The 17,451-nt window shown below is 42.5% G+C and overlaps 1 protein-coding gene across 4 annotated transcripts in view; it reads right to left on the bottom strand.

The window, feature by feature from the left end:
• Nucleotides 1-17,451, bottom strand: part of CSMD2 (CUB and Sushi multiple domains 2) — a 312,235-nt gene that overhangs the window by 128,855 nt on the left and 165,929 nt on the right. For 3 of the 4 annotated variants that reach the window (XM_030039537.2, XM_030039535.2, XM_030039538.2), the window contains 2 exons: nt 13,338-13,450; nt 5,121-5,303 (listed from right to left, as the gene is read on the bottom strand). The exons of the other annotated variant lie outside the window; for it this stretch is intronic. In XM_030039537.2, the coding sequence (XP_029895397.1) occupies nt 5,121-5,303; nt 13,338-13,450 (296 nt within the window). The remainder of the gene's footprint in view (nt 1-5,120; nt 5,304-13,337; nt 13,451-17,451) is intronic. 4 annotated transcript variants of the gene reach the window in all.

Genomic DNA, 17,451 nt, shown 5'->3' with positions numbered 1-17,451 from the left:
TCTTAAACATCCACCTCCTTAATACAGATGATATAACAATTCTTGGTTCCTACAGATCTCCAGAAAGGAGTATCCAATCTCAATTTATGAATGTTTAGGTATGGAGAACCCATCACTGCCTTCAGTAGGCTGCTCCAAGGATTAACAACTCTGTTAAAAAGCTGTTATTTTTAAAAAGGCAAACTATGCTTTTATCGCTGCTAACCTAAGAGACGCTTTTCTCCAAATTACTCTTCACAGGGAAGGTTCCGTAGGTTGCTGTGAATAGTGGGCAGGAGAAGAAGAAAAGAGAAGGAAGAAAGAAAGAGAAAGAAAATAATGACCAATTGACAATTTAACTTAGAGCTAAATGAAGAACTCGTCAAGCGATATGAAATTACATGGTTCTGTTCAGTACATTACTGGGAAAAACATCTATTGAGCTTTGCATTTCCAGCTACTAATCCTGAATGTTTGTACCAGACAGTGCACACGAAAGGTCAGCCACTCAAGCTCAAAACTACAATTCGCAATCTTTACAAAGAGGAGCTAAGATTATTTAGCAGGTATAATAGGCCAATATGGGATTAACAAAAAAAGGAGTAATTACCACTAAAGAGAAGAGAGATTTTTATACTGCTATTAAAGAAAATCAGATGTTCAAAAGACTGGAAAAACGCACAAAATCATAATGCCTCCGAAGGGGACAACTGTGTTAGTGCTGTCCACCCACGTGGAATGACGGTGGATCCTGGGCTGTGCCCACCTCCGACTGGAGCCAACTCGGCGACAGCTCTCAACAACGCAAAGGATTTCAGTGGCGCTCAGTTTGGTCTGAGAAAAGTCAATACACTATTCGCAACAAGACAGCACAGATCTCCAGCGTTAGCGGGTACAGTGCTGCTTCTTCCCAGCGTTCCTGCGTGTCACAGCAACCATAAGCAAATGGGAGAGGAGAAATGGGCTGTGGTTGAGGTTTTCAAGTGAACAAGAAGGGAAGAAAGCATAACATCTGCTCCAAAGCCATAGAAGAGAACACACAATTTAACATAATCTCAATTGGAAATGCTTTGGGAAATGCCTTCTGCTCTGTTTAGAGGAATATTATGCATGACTAGTGCTCTAAGCAGGTCTATAATACAAAGAGAATTTACGATAACACAACAAAGAAAGTCACTGGAAACTAATGAAGATCCTAGCGGAAGATCAGAGTAAGACCCCTGTAATGACTATCGGATCAATGGATGTAACGCGCCTAGAAGAGCCCAGAAGTACTCTGAAACAGCAAAACTCAAATTACAGCCTCTCCATTTAAACATACACACGCACATACACATACACACATGCGCACATATTTATGCCCAGCCTTTGTGGGGTTGCAGTCAAGTGACACCAAACAAATACCCCTCAGTTCAGTGCAGAAACCTCCACCCCCAGGTTTGCTTGATGCACTGCAATCAGAATGTACATACTGTTTTATTTCATTATGTTTTATTTACCTTTAGAACACATGACGGGTCCAGAAAACTTGAAGTTTGCAAGTCTGAGACCAATGAACTAAACTTGTATCAGAAAGTAAGTTGTTTTCGGAAATGACTCTCCCAGAGCAACTGGCAGAGGATAGTTAGAACAAGGCAAAAACTTTGTCTTTATTCAGTGCTATGGTTACAAATGACATATACTGTCATGACAGTTTATGCCATAATTATCTATCACGTAAAATGACAGCACTGCTTGGCGCAAGTCAACCATTCAGCTAAAGGTGCAGGACTGAAAACTCCAGAGTTGTAGGTCACAGGCTCACAGGGGCAGGGCTGCAGGCAGGAGGACGAGGAGAGAAGGGAAGCTGCTGGAAAGGAATAGCAAAGAACCTTGTAAGTCTTACTGAAGTGCTGCAGAAACCCTCCAAGCGCGCTATCCCCCTGCAGCAGGCATGTGAGCACTTCCTTTCCATGGCAAGGAAACATAAACTTTGCAAAACCAATTTTGGTCATAGAAAATGTTTTGTAGCAGGGCCTTCCACTGCAATAGTTCACATAAAATCAGATAATGAGTTTTTCCCTACTATAACACGAGTATGTTTAAACAGTAATTCCAACCATGTATTTGAAAGTTATGGCACTACTGAAACGCCCTGCTCCCCGACTATGTCTATCCAGACTTTCATCATCATTCTCCCTGCGGTAACTGAACAACTCACCGGCTTCCCGTTATAGCTGTAATTATGGGCTGGTTCCCCATTCATAAGCTTAATAATCTCCTCAGCCACAGGTAAGTGTAGACTTCAGTTTGACTATTATATCCCTTATGAGTTCCTACCATCAGAGCACAAACTTCATCTAAGTAGCACAATGATCTTCCTTCGGTAACATTTATCCGCATGACATCTCCTAAGCCCATTTTGCTGTCCTTCAAGACTTCAAGAAAACTGAACATAGATCTGTACGAAAGCAACGGCTCGGGTTATCCTCGGTTATGAGAACTGCCTTAGCCTTTGACAGATATCACAGCTCTGTAACTTTGAAAATGCGAGTGTCAGAGCGAGCAATGGTAACTACGAAGCTGATTCGAGCACTACGAGGTGCTGCAGAAAAGGGAGAAAGAGAGGTCTTCAGTACCCAGTCATCACTGACACCCAGACACCCACACTGCCAGAAGCAGACACCAAGCTCAGAGCACAGACAGATGGATGATTGCGCTACCCCATCCAGCTACAGTACTACAGGTTCCCAGGCTCCAGTGTAGTTGTTTCAGGTATCTCAGCTCATCAGAGATAATCTGAATATACACAGCAAGGCCAGGGATACCTTGCTTAGTAAGGGATTTGCAGGAGACGTGCTAAGAAGGTCTTGCAAAGTTTCTCAAGTGCCCTACGTGCTCACCCTGGATGGTTAAGGGATGCAATGACAACAAAGAGGATGAAGATGGAAGGTCTGTTATCATGAAGGCACAGACAGTCACAAATTAAGAACCCATTGCAATAAGCAGATGCATTACTTAAATGGTTTGTGTTGCTCTGTCATCGAAGCCCCAGGAAATGAGTTCTCCACAATAAATTCTGTCTGCTCATAAATCATTTGCTCAGGACAGCAGGATGCACCATAGAGCACTGTTTAATCTCCGTCTGCATTTGTCACGGATTTGCAGCCAGAATCAGAAGCACTGAATTGTTTGCATATTCCAACCAGCAGCACATAAATCAGGTTACCTTATTTTCCCACCTCATGCCCAATACATTTAATGGTCTCCCAACATTTACAGAGAGTTGTTACTAATCCCACTACAGATTTCATGCCAGGTTACACATTTTGTCATGTAACCTCTTCTGATTCATGCACACTAATATGATGCTGTCTAGAATAAAGGCAGGAGAGTAAAGGTGTAGAGAGGGCTATGAAATACTTTTCCCACTACCTACACGTTGCCTTGTTGATTGAGAAATATCCAAAGCTGGAGGACAGCAGAGAACAGAATACAATGGAATTATTTTAACTAAAAGATTCATGCCTGTGCTATGCTTTGCATGGACTGCTGATTGGGCCTTCATTTGAAGCCAGTATCTACCTACAAAAAAATAATCTTACTTTACTGGAAAGTCTCCTTTCTACACTACTATGATCCAGTCCTCTCATACTGGGCACAAACTATGGGTTTAGTCTCACTGCAAACTATCAGCAAGAACCTCAACCAAACCACCAGCTGTTCAAATTCATGTGAACTTCTGGGAAAGGAAAAAAAAAAAAAAAAAAAAAAAAAAAAAAAAGACACCCAACTCTGACGCTAAGCACAGAAACAGTTTAACATTCCCTACTTGAAAGATAACCAGGAAAACTCCATTTTCCTCATCAGCATTTTCAGCTGATTTGCTTACAGAGAAAACCAAGTAGGAAGGGAGTCATAGCATCTGGAAAAGGCAAAACTCACAAAGTAATTGCTTCCTTTCCCCAAATAGACATTCTCAAACGCTCGGAGCTTAAATTAGTGTTTGAAAAGAAAGGCACTTACTTGAAACTGGTTTCCCACATTCTCCCCTACCTTGCCAGTGTAAGGACACTAAAGCCCCTGCTTCTCCCACAGCTCCTGAAGAACCCAGATCCAGCTCTGAAGTAACGAGGGTTGCTCCCCCCAGCTGTGTAACCTCTTTGGTACAGATCAACTCCTGCCACACTACAAATGACCATTTTGTACTGAAGTATCTAACACCAGCATATCTATTTATCTGCACAGTGAATACACACTTCTAAAAAAGAACATTTCTGTTTTCTCTCTATCCATTTTCCCCACACTTTTGTCCTCTGTTGCTCAAGTGAATTTTCCTTCCCTAATTTTTTGTTAGGTTCAGTCTCACTCCCCTACGCCATAGTATCTGTTCAAAAGGCACAAACTTTAACATACCCAACTAAGTAGAGATGAGACAAAAAGAAGAGTTTGCTTGTCACCAATTGGGGAAAACATATATACTTTTGTGCATTTTGGTAATGCCCAAATACAACACTGTTTCGGAGTGAAGGTTCGGTCAAAATAAAGCAGATCGCCCAATGCATCTTCAAAGGACAGTGAGACCATTAAAACCCAATGGGGACTGTGCACGTAACTCCCATTTACATCTGAAAATTTTATCCTTAGTCACTACTGAGAGCATAATATCCTACTTCTGCTGAGAACTCATGCAACAATTTAAAAATTGAGGTCCAGCAGCAGGGAGCCTGCATATTGTCAGATAATGAAGGAAAATTAAATGGCCAAAAATAGAATCAAGTTTTAAATTATTTTTTTGTGCGTGTCCGTGTCCATGCCTCCTGTCTCAGACACCAAAGCCCTACTTTCTCTCCAGAAGGGATTCTGAACCAGAACGCCAGGAGGGCAGAGAGGTAGAGCAGAGAGAGCACACGGTCCCAGCGCAAACCCAAATCTCCATCTGGGCACTGGTCCCTGCTGCACAGCCCTTCTCGGCTGAGGGAAGAGCCAAACCAAACTCTCCCCACAGCTTCGGTTAAGTGAAGCTGCAGGTTGGTGCCATCTCTGCCACCACAAGAACTTGTCCTATCCCAGGTACCAAGCACAGAGCACAAACACACTGGTTACGTGACCACCTCACCACACAACGAAGACATTTTAGAGCCGTCTCCTCACTGACTTACAAACACAAACTGGTTTCTGAGCAGACCACTGGCTACTCTTTTGGCAGGTAATTGTTTTCTGTCCCTTCAACTCAAAGGCAGGCTGGCACTCAAACTTCAAACTGTCCCCGTGGCGAAACGTGGATCCTTCTCTCCTGCCGTAGGCTGGGATCCCAGGATCACCGCAGCTCCCTTGGTCAATCTCTGGAGGGGAAAAAAAAAAAAAAAATAAAGAAAACAAAAGTTGCATGGGGGAAGGCTCGGACACCGAGCTGGTGCAATATCTGGCATACATCTGCGCCACGTGCTGCTTGTCAGCGCTCTGGCAAAGACATCGCATCCCCGCATCATCAGCTGCGCAGAATGCAGCCGAAATCTCTGTCCTAACACACAAATTTTACCACTGTCACTGAAAGGCCCTCCCTAACAACCTCTCCTAACTGCTTCCTCATCCTTAAATTAATCACGACTAAATGGAAAACACAGCGATACCCAAGGAGATCCTACTCTGCATCTGCTTCAAAGACTTCTTTTGAAGCAGACAGACCCCATCTCACTAAATGGGACCAGGCCTTCGACTCCTTTGGCAAAGAGGATACAGTTGGGATGCGTTTGCTGGATTGCCACGTCTGCCATCTCTCCTTCCCTTCCTACCCCCATTTCAATTTCTGCGTGTGGTCCCAAAGTAGACAGCTGACACCTTATTGCACAGAAACATACAGTTAATCTCTTGCTGCACATGTATTTTGACTTCAAATAAATCATGGACACAATTTTCTGTTATCTTCTGCTCCATACAATTTCATTTCAAAGGGCCCCCTGGTCTGTATCACTATTAGCTACAAAACGCCATTCCTTTACAGCCTCCTTAGCGCTCCCACATTATTTATCTGCTTCACATTCATCTCGTCTTCCACGTTCTCTCGGTTTTATCCCCATCATCTATGATCAGCCCCGCTGTCCTTTCTCCCCATTTTCAATTTCTTAGACCAAATTGGAAACTTCTTTTATGACATTTTCTTTACAGAGGAAAGAATCACATAATCTGAGATTTGCATTACTCCATCTAATATTCCAGTTTGGTTTGAATAACAACAAGCACCTCATTACTATTCTGACTTCAGGCAACTTAGATACAGGTGTATTTTGAATAGAAGTCACAACAAGCACCTAGCTGCTGCTGCTGCTGTATGCATCTTGAACTAAAAAGTCACTGCCAGGTAATGAAGCATCCCCAAAATAATTTAACATAAATTAATATTAATGTTAAAGTTTTCATGGAATCGGTTTCTTTTTTTGCCTGTCAGTGAAAACAGTTTGGCAGGATTTACGTATCTTCCTGCAGACTTTGAAATTCCCAATGTTTAAGAATCGTACTTGCATATAAAAAGGACAAATAAAACAGTTTGGATATTAAAATAGCACTGAACTGTACATTACTCTCCAAAAAAAGGCAGGAGACAAATAGTGCAAATCATGAAACAAAATCCAGCTTTAAAACTCAAGAAATAGTGACAAGATCAAAGGGTAGCATGCATATTTTAAATATGTATCATTACGTCCTGACAGAGACACAGGAAACTGATAACGCTTTCTGCTACGAGTCAACAGCCTTTAAAAGTTAATTTTTGTTACTCCTTTCCTTCCCACACCTTGAAGTCTTGAAATACAGTATTAGCAAGTGACACTGATGGCAAGCTGTCCTGCAGGGTGCCTTTCACCCAGCGTCTCCAGTTCCTGCTATCACCGAAGCCTGCGATGTTGGGTGCCCCGGGGAAGGAAACGATGCATGTCCCAGTACCACTCCAGTTCCTAATATTTGGTCAGAATGAGATGGACACTAACACGCGTCACTCCAGCCATCTCTTAAAACAAAGCGTTAAGTCATCTCCCAGCCCACCGACACGTGGAGCAGAACTGCCAGCACTTCTCAGGCTACTCCTCCACGTTCAGAGGCTCTTCTTCCACCGGGAAGCAACAAAGCTCTTCAACACGCAGACATGCGCCATGTTCCTGCCCACACCAGACTCCAGCGAGGGAGGGAGCCCTGTCCTCCTAAGCTCACGTCCAGCAAGGCTAAGATTTCATCGCCAACCTGAAGAGCTTCCCTCTGCACGCATCTGCGGCTCGGGAGGGTCGGTGGCCGCAGGAACTAACTCCACCGAGGGGCTGCAGGCAGCCGTGCCAAGCAGCTCCAGCTACTGCAGAAGCCAAAGGGAGCTACAAGCGTTCAGAATATTCATTGCTTTTGTAAAATGAGGACATGCTCAGGCTACCAGATACTCAGAAAACATGCAGCCAAGCAAAGAAAAATAACTCCCTTTTGACCCTCTGCTGAGAAAGAATAAAGGTAACAGAGATGCTCTCGAGGACTGATTGAATGCCCTCCCTCCCAGGGCTCCCCCCTCACTTGTGAGCTTGTGTAGTCCTTTTCTGTCACACTGCATGAACCCAGCTGGAACATTTTTACAGAGAGAGTGAAATCACAGGTTTAAGAATGGGAGAGAAATGAAGAATTAGAGCTCACATTTTCCACTATGCACACGATCTCCGTGTTAGCAGCATGCAAACAAAGCTAGCACATTTTATTACAGTAGCGGGGTCAGAAAATGAAATTTCTGTCCTGAGAAAATCCCCTGGTTCCTACATTTCTTTTCATACAGAGTAAAATTCATGAAATATTTAGCAGAGCAGAAATTCCAAAAATGAGTGATTCAGAAATATCAAAACATGTTACTTCAATAAGACTGAAACATTTCTCCTGATGAATGTTTAAGTAAAATCACTTCCACATTAGAATAATAAAAGTCAAAACTAAACAAGAACATCTAAATCAAGTGTTTTGACATTATTTAAATGAAACAAGTTGACATGAATCTTTCAAAACTTCTCCATCAAATATTATATCACGCAGATAAGATTTTGACAAAACAGCATTTTCTAACAGAAAATGTTTCACCAGAAATTTTTCATCAGCTATTTATGCTATTTGTCTGCTGGTGGTGGGTGGGGAAACTGGGTCCCTTTGCTCAGCGCAGAGGAGGCAGCCTACATTTCCAGAGTGACTCATGAGAGCGAGAACCTCTCTGCTCCTTTACACAGCTGCACAGAAACACTGCAGGCACCCAAAATTTAGGCCGCTCTCTTCCCGGGGTTCTGTGGGAACTTCTGCTCCTGCCTGACTCGTCTGTGGAGGAAAATGAGGATTTTGGAGCTGCAAAAAAGCTCTGCACTAGCAAAACTCCTGTTTCTGGAAAAAATACCCACAAGATGTGGGATTTGTGAGCACTTCGAGGCCATACCTGAGGAAATCAGACGAACGTTACCCACAGTCAGAAAAGACCCTCGATTAAATACTTAACCTTACGCGCATTATTTCATACATATATTAACTTTGCTTAAACTAATGAAAGCTAATAGTCTCAGGTACGTATCTGAGGGAACAAGGACCAGGGTGTTGCTATTGCATTGTTCTTTTTGTTAACTCCAACAATGAGAAAAAAAGGATCTGAAGAGGAAACACGATGAGGAGGAGGGGATAAACTAAGCAGGAAAGGCCCTTTCTGCATATCTTTGCCACATTCCTCCCATCAAAACCACTGTTGCAGGGCAAATGCAGGAACTGAATCTAGCAGGCTCATTAGAACCCTGTGGCATAACATCAAATCACTGCCGCTAAGGTTTATACAAGACTTAAATACAAGTAACATGACCCCGAGCGCGGTTCAGGTCAACACATCATAAGCTAAAAGCCTTCGTGTCTGTTGGTTCAGCAGTATTTCAGCACTAGTGTTTTATGACATGAGTCAATACATTTAAGGGAAAAGCAGAGTAGGAAAGATACAAGCACTGAGTTTTCTGACAGACTTCCACGGTCAACAATATTGGGGGGTTAGGTAATGTAGAACCTAAAAAATTAAATAAATACACGCATGTAATCAATGAAAACCACCTGCGTGTTACCAGCATTTCACCAGACAAAACCAAAGACAGCGCTCCACGCCAGGGAGCACAACCTCGGCTTCAAAAGCTAATTCTGAACAACAGCGGCATCAGAACTAGTTTCAGGTAGGTGTATTTCTTCCCCAAAGTCTCCTAGGATGAAGCAACTTAAGACATTATTGTTTGTTCTCATTTTGACATATATGTACGAACACCTTTACATGCCACTTGCATGCAGGCATCTATATAGAGAGTTCTGTATTTACGCAACATTCGTAAAAACAGATGTGGAAACCCAGCAAGCTCATCTGACCAAACACCTTGGGCAGCACCGATTTGATTATAACCAGAAAGGTCAGTAGAGGAAATCTTCAGGCTCCAGCTCTGCAGAGCTCCTAAGCCTCTTAGCACCATGGGGCTAAATTTCAGCTCTAAAGCTAACCACTCCAGAGCCAAACACTTAGTCAGCATTTCAACAACAATAAATATTGTTTAATCATCCCCTGCCTGCAGCACGCTGGTAGTTCAGAACATCGACCTTAGTCAGCTCTACCCAAACTAACCCAATTCCAACAGAAATCCAAACTAGATTAGTGTGTGTGTCTATAAATCTAGTTTTAATTTTAAATTATTACTTTATATTAAAAATATATAAATATAAATATAAATGTAAAACTAAATTAAAATCTGGCTTTGTTCTATTTTTTTCATGTTTTAATATTTCTGTCTCTTACCATAGAATTTTATACTATTGATTTACTTTCATACTATTGCTTGTAATAACCTCAAGCTCATCAGTAACAGAAACATGTTTTTCCCCCACACCTCCCCTGCGGTAGAGACCAAGCATCTTCAGCCCACCAATGTGAAACATAACTGCAGAAGGATTGTGGGTGAGATTATGGGAGTCTGAATCCTCTTCAACGAACCCTAAATTTCTCAAGAACTTTTGAAAATGTTGCCTGAAGGAATTATTTATTCCCAGCCATTACAAGGGGTTGACCTGGAAGCTTTCAAAGAACCGTATCGATGGCTGTGGAAGGCGTCAGCTCTAAGGGGAAGCCATTCTCAGAATAAGTCATCTGAGATTAAAGGAAAGAAGGGAGAAAATAAGACCCAGGACGCCAGGAGGCTGTAAGCCCTCTCACAAGTCAAGCACTAAATTGCAGTATCAATCAGCTCGCTATAGTTGTGAGAAAGAAAAGACTTTTCCAGCAAAGTGGAGCTTAATATAAATTTCTTCTGACAAGCACTGGAAGTCCAAAAACATTGTTCACTATTATGAAAGAATGTCTGTTGGAAAGGATAAAAGTGGCTGCAGTTGAGACATTGGAGACTTAGAAGTAATCTTCATGAACATTAATGAGCCAGATCCTCAGCTGGTAAAGGCTGACACAGCTTAATTGAAAATCAATGCTGTCACACTAATTTACACCCACTGAGCATTTGTTCCAAATGCATCCAATCTTGCAGTGCAGATTTGGAAAAACCTGAATCCAGATCCCTTGTGTTTTGTATACTCTTCCCAGTGCAAATATGCTTTCTCTTTACTTACAAGTAAGGACAAAAAGGACCTGGTTGGCTCCCCTTTCTTAGGAATCCTACATTAAAAATTTGATGGCATATTGCCCTCCTCAGCATGTTCTTTCCAACAGGTCCTTGAATCTGTGCATCAATAAATCTCTTAGGCGTAACTGTTTCAGCAGTAGCAAACAGGCTTCATGATTGCATTACACTTAAAATGTACGCTAAAACTTACACGTTTTAGGATAGATGGCTATTTAAACATACTCTATAAGCAATACTCTGCCCTTCTATTAGGCAGATTTTTGGTCTTGACTTTATATAGCTCCATTAGCTGTAATTTTCCTCTCGCAATTAGGAAGAAGCATGGCCATAAAACTGATACTGAAACTTGTTAGTAAGTTCCATATAATTTCATAATGTATTTGGCAAGTGCTAATTGCCTCTTACTTAAATGTCTCTTGCTTTGTAACTCAAAGTATTTGCAAAAACTAAGAGTTTTATGGACCTGGCTGATTGGAGGTTAGCTTAACCTCAGGACAGCGCCAGCGTGGACCTTAGGCATGGAGCGTATTTCTTTGTTCATGCACAAATCCATTTTGCAAGGTCAGTAAGCTGCTGTACAAAGACTGCAAAGATGCCCAGAAAAAGAGAAAAGATTTGAACGATAGGCAGAGAGTAGCCTCTACTTCTAACACATGCAAAGCAGAGACACTCCCCAGGGAAGGGTCCCTCCTTCAAGGCCCATCAGGGGACACAGCAGAGCCAGAACACTCCCTTTTTTTTATTCCTCTAGGAGGTTACAGACATAGAAGAGTGCAGCAAAATAGGCAGCAGCTGTGCAGGGAAAGCTGATGAGTAGGGAAGGGAGAAGCACATTTGACATTAGAAGCTCCATACAACAGGACTCCAAAGCAAGAATGATAATGGTGATCCCCAAACCGACTGGTGAGGTCACAGGGAGCAAGAGCAGCTCAGCCTTACTATAGATCAAGCTACCAATAACATCGAAGCAAGTCAGAGGAGGAAGAAGTCGAGCTCCTTATAGATCCAAAGTTCACAGAAGATGAACAACAGTGTAAGGAAGTCCCTAGATCATGTACTTTGCAACTTTATGTGCTATGCTACGGGGTAAACATAAGATTTATCAAGAGACTGAAAGAATATGTCCAGATCGCCCTTTAGATGATATTAACAAACCAGGCAGGATCTCAAAGCAGAGCTGGAGAGCGCTTTCGCCCATCCGCAGCTGGCAGGTAGGGGTGCAGCAGCACGCTCTGCCAGGCTGCCAAGAATCAACCGCAGACAAGCATGGCAGGAGACAGACATCGCAGCTACCACAGAGAGCAAGCTTTCAGGCTGGTACAGTCACAGCAAGTAAGACTGAAATAGTACTGTTAAGATGCTTCTTAGACAATCAGGCTGGATTTGCCTTTTCCTTCTTTCAGTTCCATTGTCTCTTATCTATGATTCTCTATGACTTTTCTGCTGACCTGGTCCTGCAATCATACAAAGACTCCAGCATCAGGACCCAGTCCCCGCTTCAATGTACTGTTCAGCCTGCCTGGACATACTGGCATTTAGTCCAGCTAGGTTTTCTGGCAGGTCAGGTCCCTTCAGGCTCCTAACTGCTGTTAATTTAGCATCAATCAGCAGCACTACTATGGGCAGGTCCTGGCCTGAACACAATATGACACTTCCCTGAAACATGGTACGTCCCAGAGAAACACTTTTAAAAATTAATGAACGCTAATGTGCATTTAGGGCCCTTGAAAGACACAGATTTAAATGTTACTGCTGATGTCAGTGGAAGCTGCCGGTACTCGGACATTTCAGGAGCAGACCCCATGTCTAGATGAAGATTTGTGCGCCTACTTTTAGGCATCAGAGCCGAAAGAGTAAGCCATCGCTGGTATCAGCAGGTCACAGAGAAAACCGAAAGGCATTCAAGTGCTTTGAAAAGAGATTCAGGATGACAACAATACCAAAAAGAAGCTGACATCTAAGTGGAAGTACTCCTGTGTGTCTGCGCTGGCAGCTGCATCACGGAAACAAGCTCCCCCTCCGCAGGCATGAGGCTATCGGATGGAGGACGGTCTTCAGAGCAGCGCTTGCAGAGGAAGCTAAGGACCCTACGTGCCCACACCAAATGTAGAGACACAAGATGAAGATTTCTGGAAAAATCTAAAAACATCTCAGACACTTAGGAATCTAAGAAAAGCTTCAGCTAGAATCAGCAGTCACTTACACGAGTTAAAAGGAATACTTTTCCATCACACTTTCTCTAACTTTGCAAATACCTACAACAACAGTAAACACAGAAGCTTATGACAGACTTCAGCATTCACATCCTAACGCATTTCATGAGCTTCTTTTGAAAAATCCCAGCATTAAGTTTTATTGCATTTGTAATACTCCAGATTAATCAAAGTTTAAAGTAGTTGATACAGCTAATCTACTAGAACCATTGATTACTTGATCTCATTTTCTTCTGCAGACACAGTCTGTTGCCATCAGCTCAAATTCACCAACTCTTTTCCATCAAAGCAGATGAAATGGCAATGAAACATTACCCACCCAGTCTGCTTTCATGGAAAAGAAATCATGAAAGCTGTTCTTAATGGAGCAATGCTTCAGTTTTAAGAAAAAAAATCTGCAGAGCTTCAATATATTTAGAGAAGCTTCTCTCTCCCTATTCTCCCAAACAACTGGACCCATCTCATTCCTGATCCTTTTAAAACAGGTAAATTCAGAGAGACACACTTGGATTACCTTCATATGTTGCTTTGAATCCCAGCAAGTTGCTGACACTATCTGTCTGGAAGAGGAGCCACATCTGGTGGTGTGTGCTAACGATAAGATCAGGGACTGTGGTGCCTGTCAAGCTGTAAAAATAAATAAGAACAAGTAAACAGCCTGTATGTCTCCCCATACTTATTTTCCCACCAAAATAAAGGCCACATATACCTCTGTAGGAGCAGAAAATAACAAAAGCAATGCCAACACAACTAAGAATAACCCCAAAAGAGAACGCTGTCCAAAAGACTGATAGATCTTCAAGACTGATGAGCCTCTCAGTATGTTTCTGCATACTACCTAAACAGTGAGTCTTCTACCGTAGTTGACGGCCTGCAAGTTATTATCATCACTATAATAATTACAATCCAGTAACATTATTACAATATATTATCTAGCATCAATAGTAACACTTTCCTTTCTCACTGAAGCAAAACATAAGCAAACGAATAAAATTCCCAGAGCCCATACCGGTGACTGAATCCTCTTAACTGCATTTAGAGTATTTTCTAGTATTACAAAAAGTTATTTGCAACACATTCTCTGCTACATTTCTATCCTGACAGAGAAGTTTCCACAAAGATCTCAAAAAAACCCTGGAAGACAAGGCACAAGCCCCAGCCTGCTGAATGCCCTGTGAGCCCCTGAAAAGTGCTACTAATCCAGGCAGCACGGGATGATCAGGACATTGCCTACCCTTCAAGGATACTCCTAGAAGAGCTGAAGAGATTTAGAAAAATGTCACCAATATATCTGTATTAATGAGCCATGGGCAGCTCATTCAGCCTTTGGGATTAATCACCTCGTTGTGGTTCAACACAGCTTTAGAGTTTTATCCCCCACCCACACAAGCACCAGTGTAGGCACTTACACATGCACAAATGCCTGCTTTGAGCACAGCTCCTTCCCTTCCCTCTGCTTCTGAAAACAGAGTAACAGTGCGTGGGAAGGGATCATTACTACAGGAGTATGAGTGTTATGTTGCCTGTCTTAGTGGCAGTGTTTAATGTTGTTGTTATACTATTTCTGCTAAGGTATCGTCTGTGATAAATTTATAAATTACCTTAAGTGCAGCTACTGCAGGTGGATAGGTATTCTTTTTTTCTGTAGTGTTTGCTTAAATCTAAATACATGCATATGTATAGATATGGCTTCTGCCTGGCACCGTTCTCAAGTACAATAGCAGCACCTGAAAGACTTCTTGATAAAATTGATCCCCAAGCTCTCAAGGCAGAATTACTGCAAACCAGTACTGCAAGGGAATAAACCCAGCAGCTGTGTGTTGATAGCATCCTGTGAATAAATGTAACTTGCAACCTCCAGGCATAATTGTTGCAATTCCCAGTTTCCTGGGTAATCGGAGACAGTATGGCTGATCTGCCAATTACTGTTTGTTTAGAGTGAAGCCAAATGACTGCTTGAAGGGTTGTGCTACTTCTGCTACTTGCTTGACATTCTTAACACAGGCTACCTGCCGAGTGCCAAATTCTTTCCAATAGCCTTACAGGTACCTAACGTTGTAAATGGGACCAACCTTGCCAGTCACGTAACTCTCCTCCCCATCCCAGAGACGTTCACCAGTCACACACGCACCAGGGGCTACCGTAACACCCGAAACCAGTCACTGCTCAAGCTTCAGCCATGGAATCTGGAGCGTGTTTTTTCTCTGAAATGACATTCATATCCCCCAAGCCCATCAAAGCTCTCCCAGTTCCGCCTCCACCTTTGCTCTGTTATTGCTTTGACCTGCATCAGAAATTTTATTGATCCCAGGGTGCTGGTAAATTAAGAAGTAATCTTGTTTTAATGACTGGTTTGCATCCAGAGAGTTTGATGGAGAGTGCAGAAGAAGTGCTATTGTTGATTCTTCTCAAGTTATTTAAACAGCAGACAGGCAGGAACAAGGAACACACCAAGAGAAAAACCTTTAGAAAAAGGCGCTTCAAAGGTTTTTGCATGCTTTCCCATTCCACCTTCACAAGCTGAATTGATTTGGGTGCTTGTTACTTTAGGGAATAAAATCCTTTCTGCAAGTCAGAAAGCTCAGCCTAACAATCTGTTATGTTCTCCGAGATGCATTTTACAGGGATGAGATGAGACTGGAAACAAGTGGTCCTTCATACCTCAGTTTGGGATAACATCTGCTGCTATGCAAGTTGATTCAAATGTATTTCTTGATTTGAAAGGCTGCAAGACCGAGTTCCTCTTGAATAGCCGAGAATAAATGAAGAGTAGTAAGAAAACCGGAACTCCTATCTTTGACAGGGTTCGGTTTCTGCATGTTGATTCCCCCCAAAAACCTACAGCTTGTATCCAATGGATATACCGCATACATGAATTCATCTGAGAGTAGGTAAGAGGGCAGAAAATACTGAGAAAAGTTGTCCGTGGACTTTCAACCACATTCATTACAAATGGAGTATTTCTGTGGTCTTCACACCTCTCTCACATTTCATTAGTTTTCAACTTATCCTCCCAGATTAAAAATTAAAAAAAAAAAAAATTAAAAAAAAATCTCCCTGTTAGGATTAGCATCAGCAATTTAATGGAAAGTTCTCTTGTACTGGGAGAAGATACCAGATGCTACACCGTGTGCAGACAGTCTCAGATATTCCAAATTTGCATTAGCAAGGTGTTGAGTAGCTAATACAGAGTGAGAAAACGTGGAATGATTAAAATCAAATCTAGGAAAATCTTCATGGGCTTTAGGCAAACAAAAAGGGATAGGAAGGAAAAATCCTTTCAGCAAGTTATTGCAAACTACTCCCCTGGCAGTAATTTGCACATTTTGACCAATCAGCTGTGAAATGTTCTGTGACACTTTAATTACAAACAATTTTGCAATCATCAGACTTTACATTTATATACATTGCAGGTTAGAGTTCCTGACCTAAGTATCACCGGTGTTCATGTTCTGAAACGAAATTTATAGGGAAACGAATCTCACAGAAACAGAGGTTTCGGTAAGACAAGCAAACATTAACATAAGTGAGAATGGAGTGGGAGGCTGATTCATGTGGAAAAACAAGCGAAGAGGAAGAATTAAAAAACGCAATATGAAATACTCTCTACCAGTTGGAAAGAGTACAACAGCTTTGCTGGAGTAGCTTTTGGAGAGTTGTTTGCTCTTATACGTTTTTGATTAGATAGAAAAGAAGGGAGTCTTTCAAGACACTAAACCTGGGTGCTGGTGGCCCTGGTTCCACCACCCCGTTCACCACTTCAAATATTCCTTCTGAAAGTCACGGTGACTTTTCCCTGCTTCTGCTCCAGTACCTGGCCTTGCAAGTGCCCTCAAGACATTTGAGACTTCGACAAACACCACCCGGCTTACATCTTCACTCGCAAGAGGCAAACGATACTCCAACATGGCAAGAAGCCACGCTTTCAGAAGCGGTCAGCACCTGAACACAGTCAGGGGGCATGACTGAGCTCTAGAATATGGAGCAAAATACATGTAGGTGCTCAAAGCTGACCCGAAGTCAGGAAGTTCAGGCAAACAGCATGCTTTTGCATTAGAACAGTGCTATACAGGACTCACGATTTGCTCTGCTTCAGCATGGCTGGATTGGCCCTGTACTGGTGTGATGTCCTTTCTTCATAATTAAAATTGGGGGGCAAAGTGGGGGGGGGGGGGGGGGGGGGGGGGGGAACAAAACCAAAAGACAACCCCAAACAACCAAAACACCCCAAAAAACGTATTTAGATGGGCAACACTGATACAGGAAGGCCTGGAAGGAAAGTAGGACTATCCACAATGTTTCCTCTACTCCATAGAACATCCTATCTGCAAACTAAAGGGTGTCAATTGAGGGGGACCAATTCTCAGCCTTGAAGCAGCATGTCTTGTCGCTTACACAAATACACACTGGGTGTAAAATGCTCAGGATGTCACTCAAAGATAATGGATTTACAGCCACTTTGCATTGCTAAAAATGACTGAACAAGAAGGACAGCACAGGAGAGAGAGATCCAAACAGTTCTCAGTTTCTACCCGATTTGCATTTACTCTCATATCCGAACTTTAATCCTGTTTGCTCAGCTCCCTGGACAGCCTCAGCCTCTCTCTAAGGGGCCCCAACAAAGGCAG

Source organism: Aquila chrysaetos, chromosome 16 (assembly GCF_900496995.4).
Source record: "Aquila chrysaetos chrysaetos chromosome 16, bAquChr1.4, whole genome shotgun sequence".
Classification (NCBI taxonomy): Eukaryota; Metazoa; Chordata; class Aves; order Accipitriformes; family Accipitridae; genus Aquila; species Aquila chrysaetos.
Note: the sequence above shows the minus strand (reverse complement) of the source record. Positions and strands in the feature narration are given on the sequence as shown.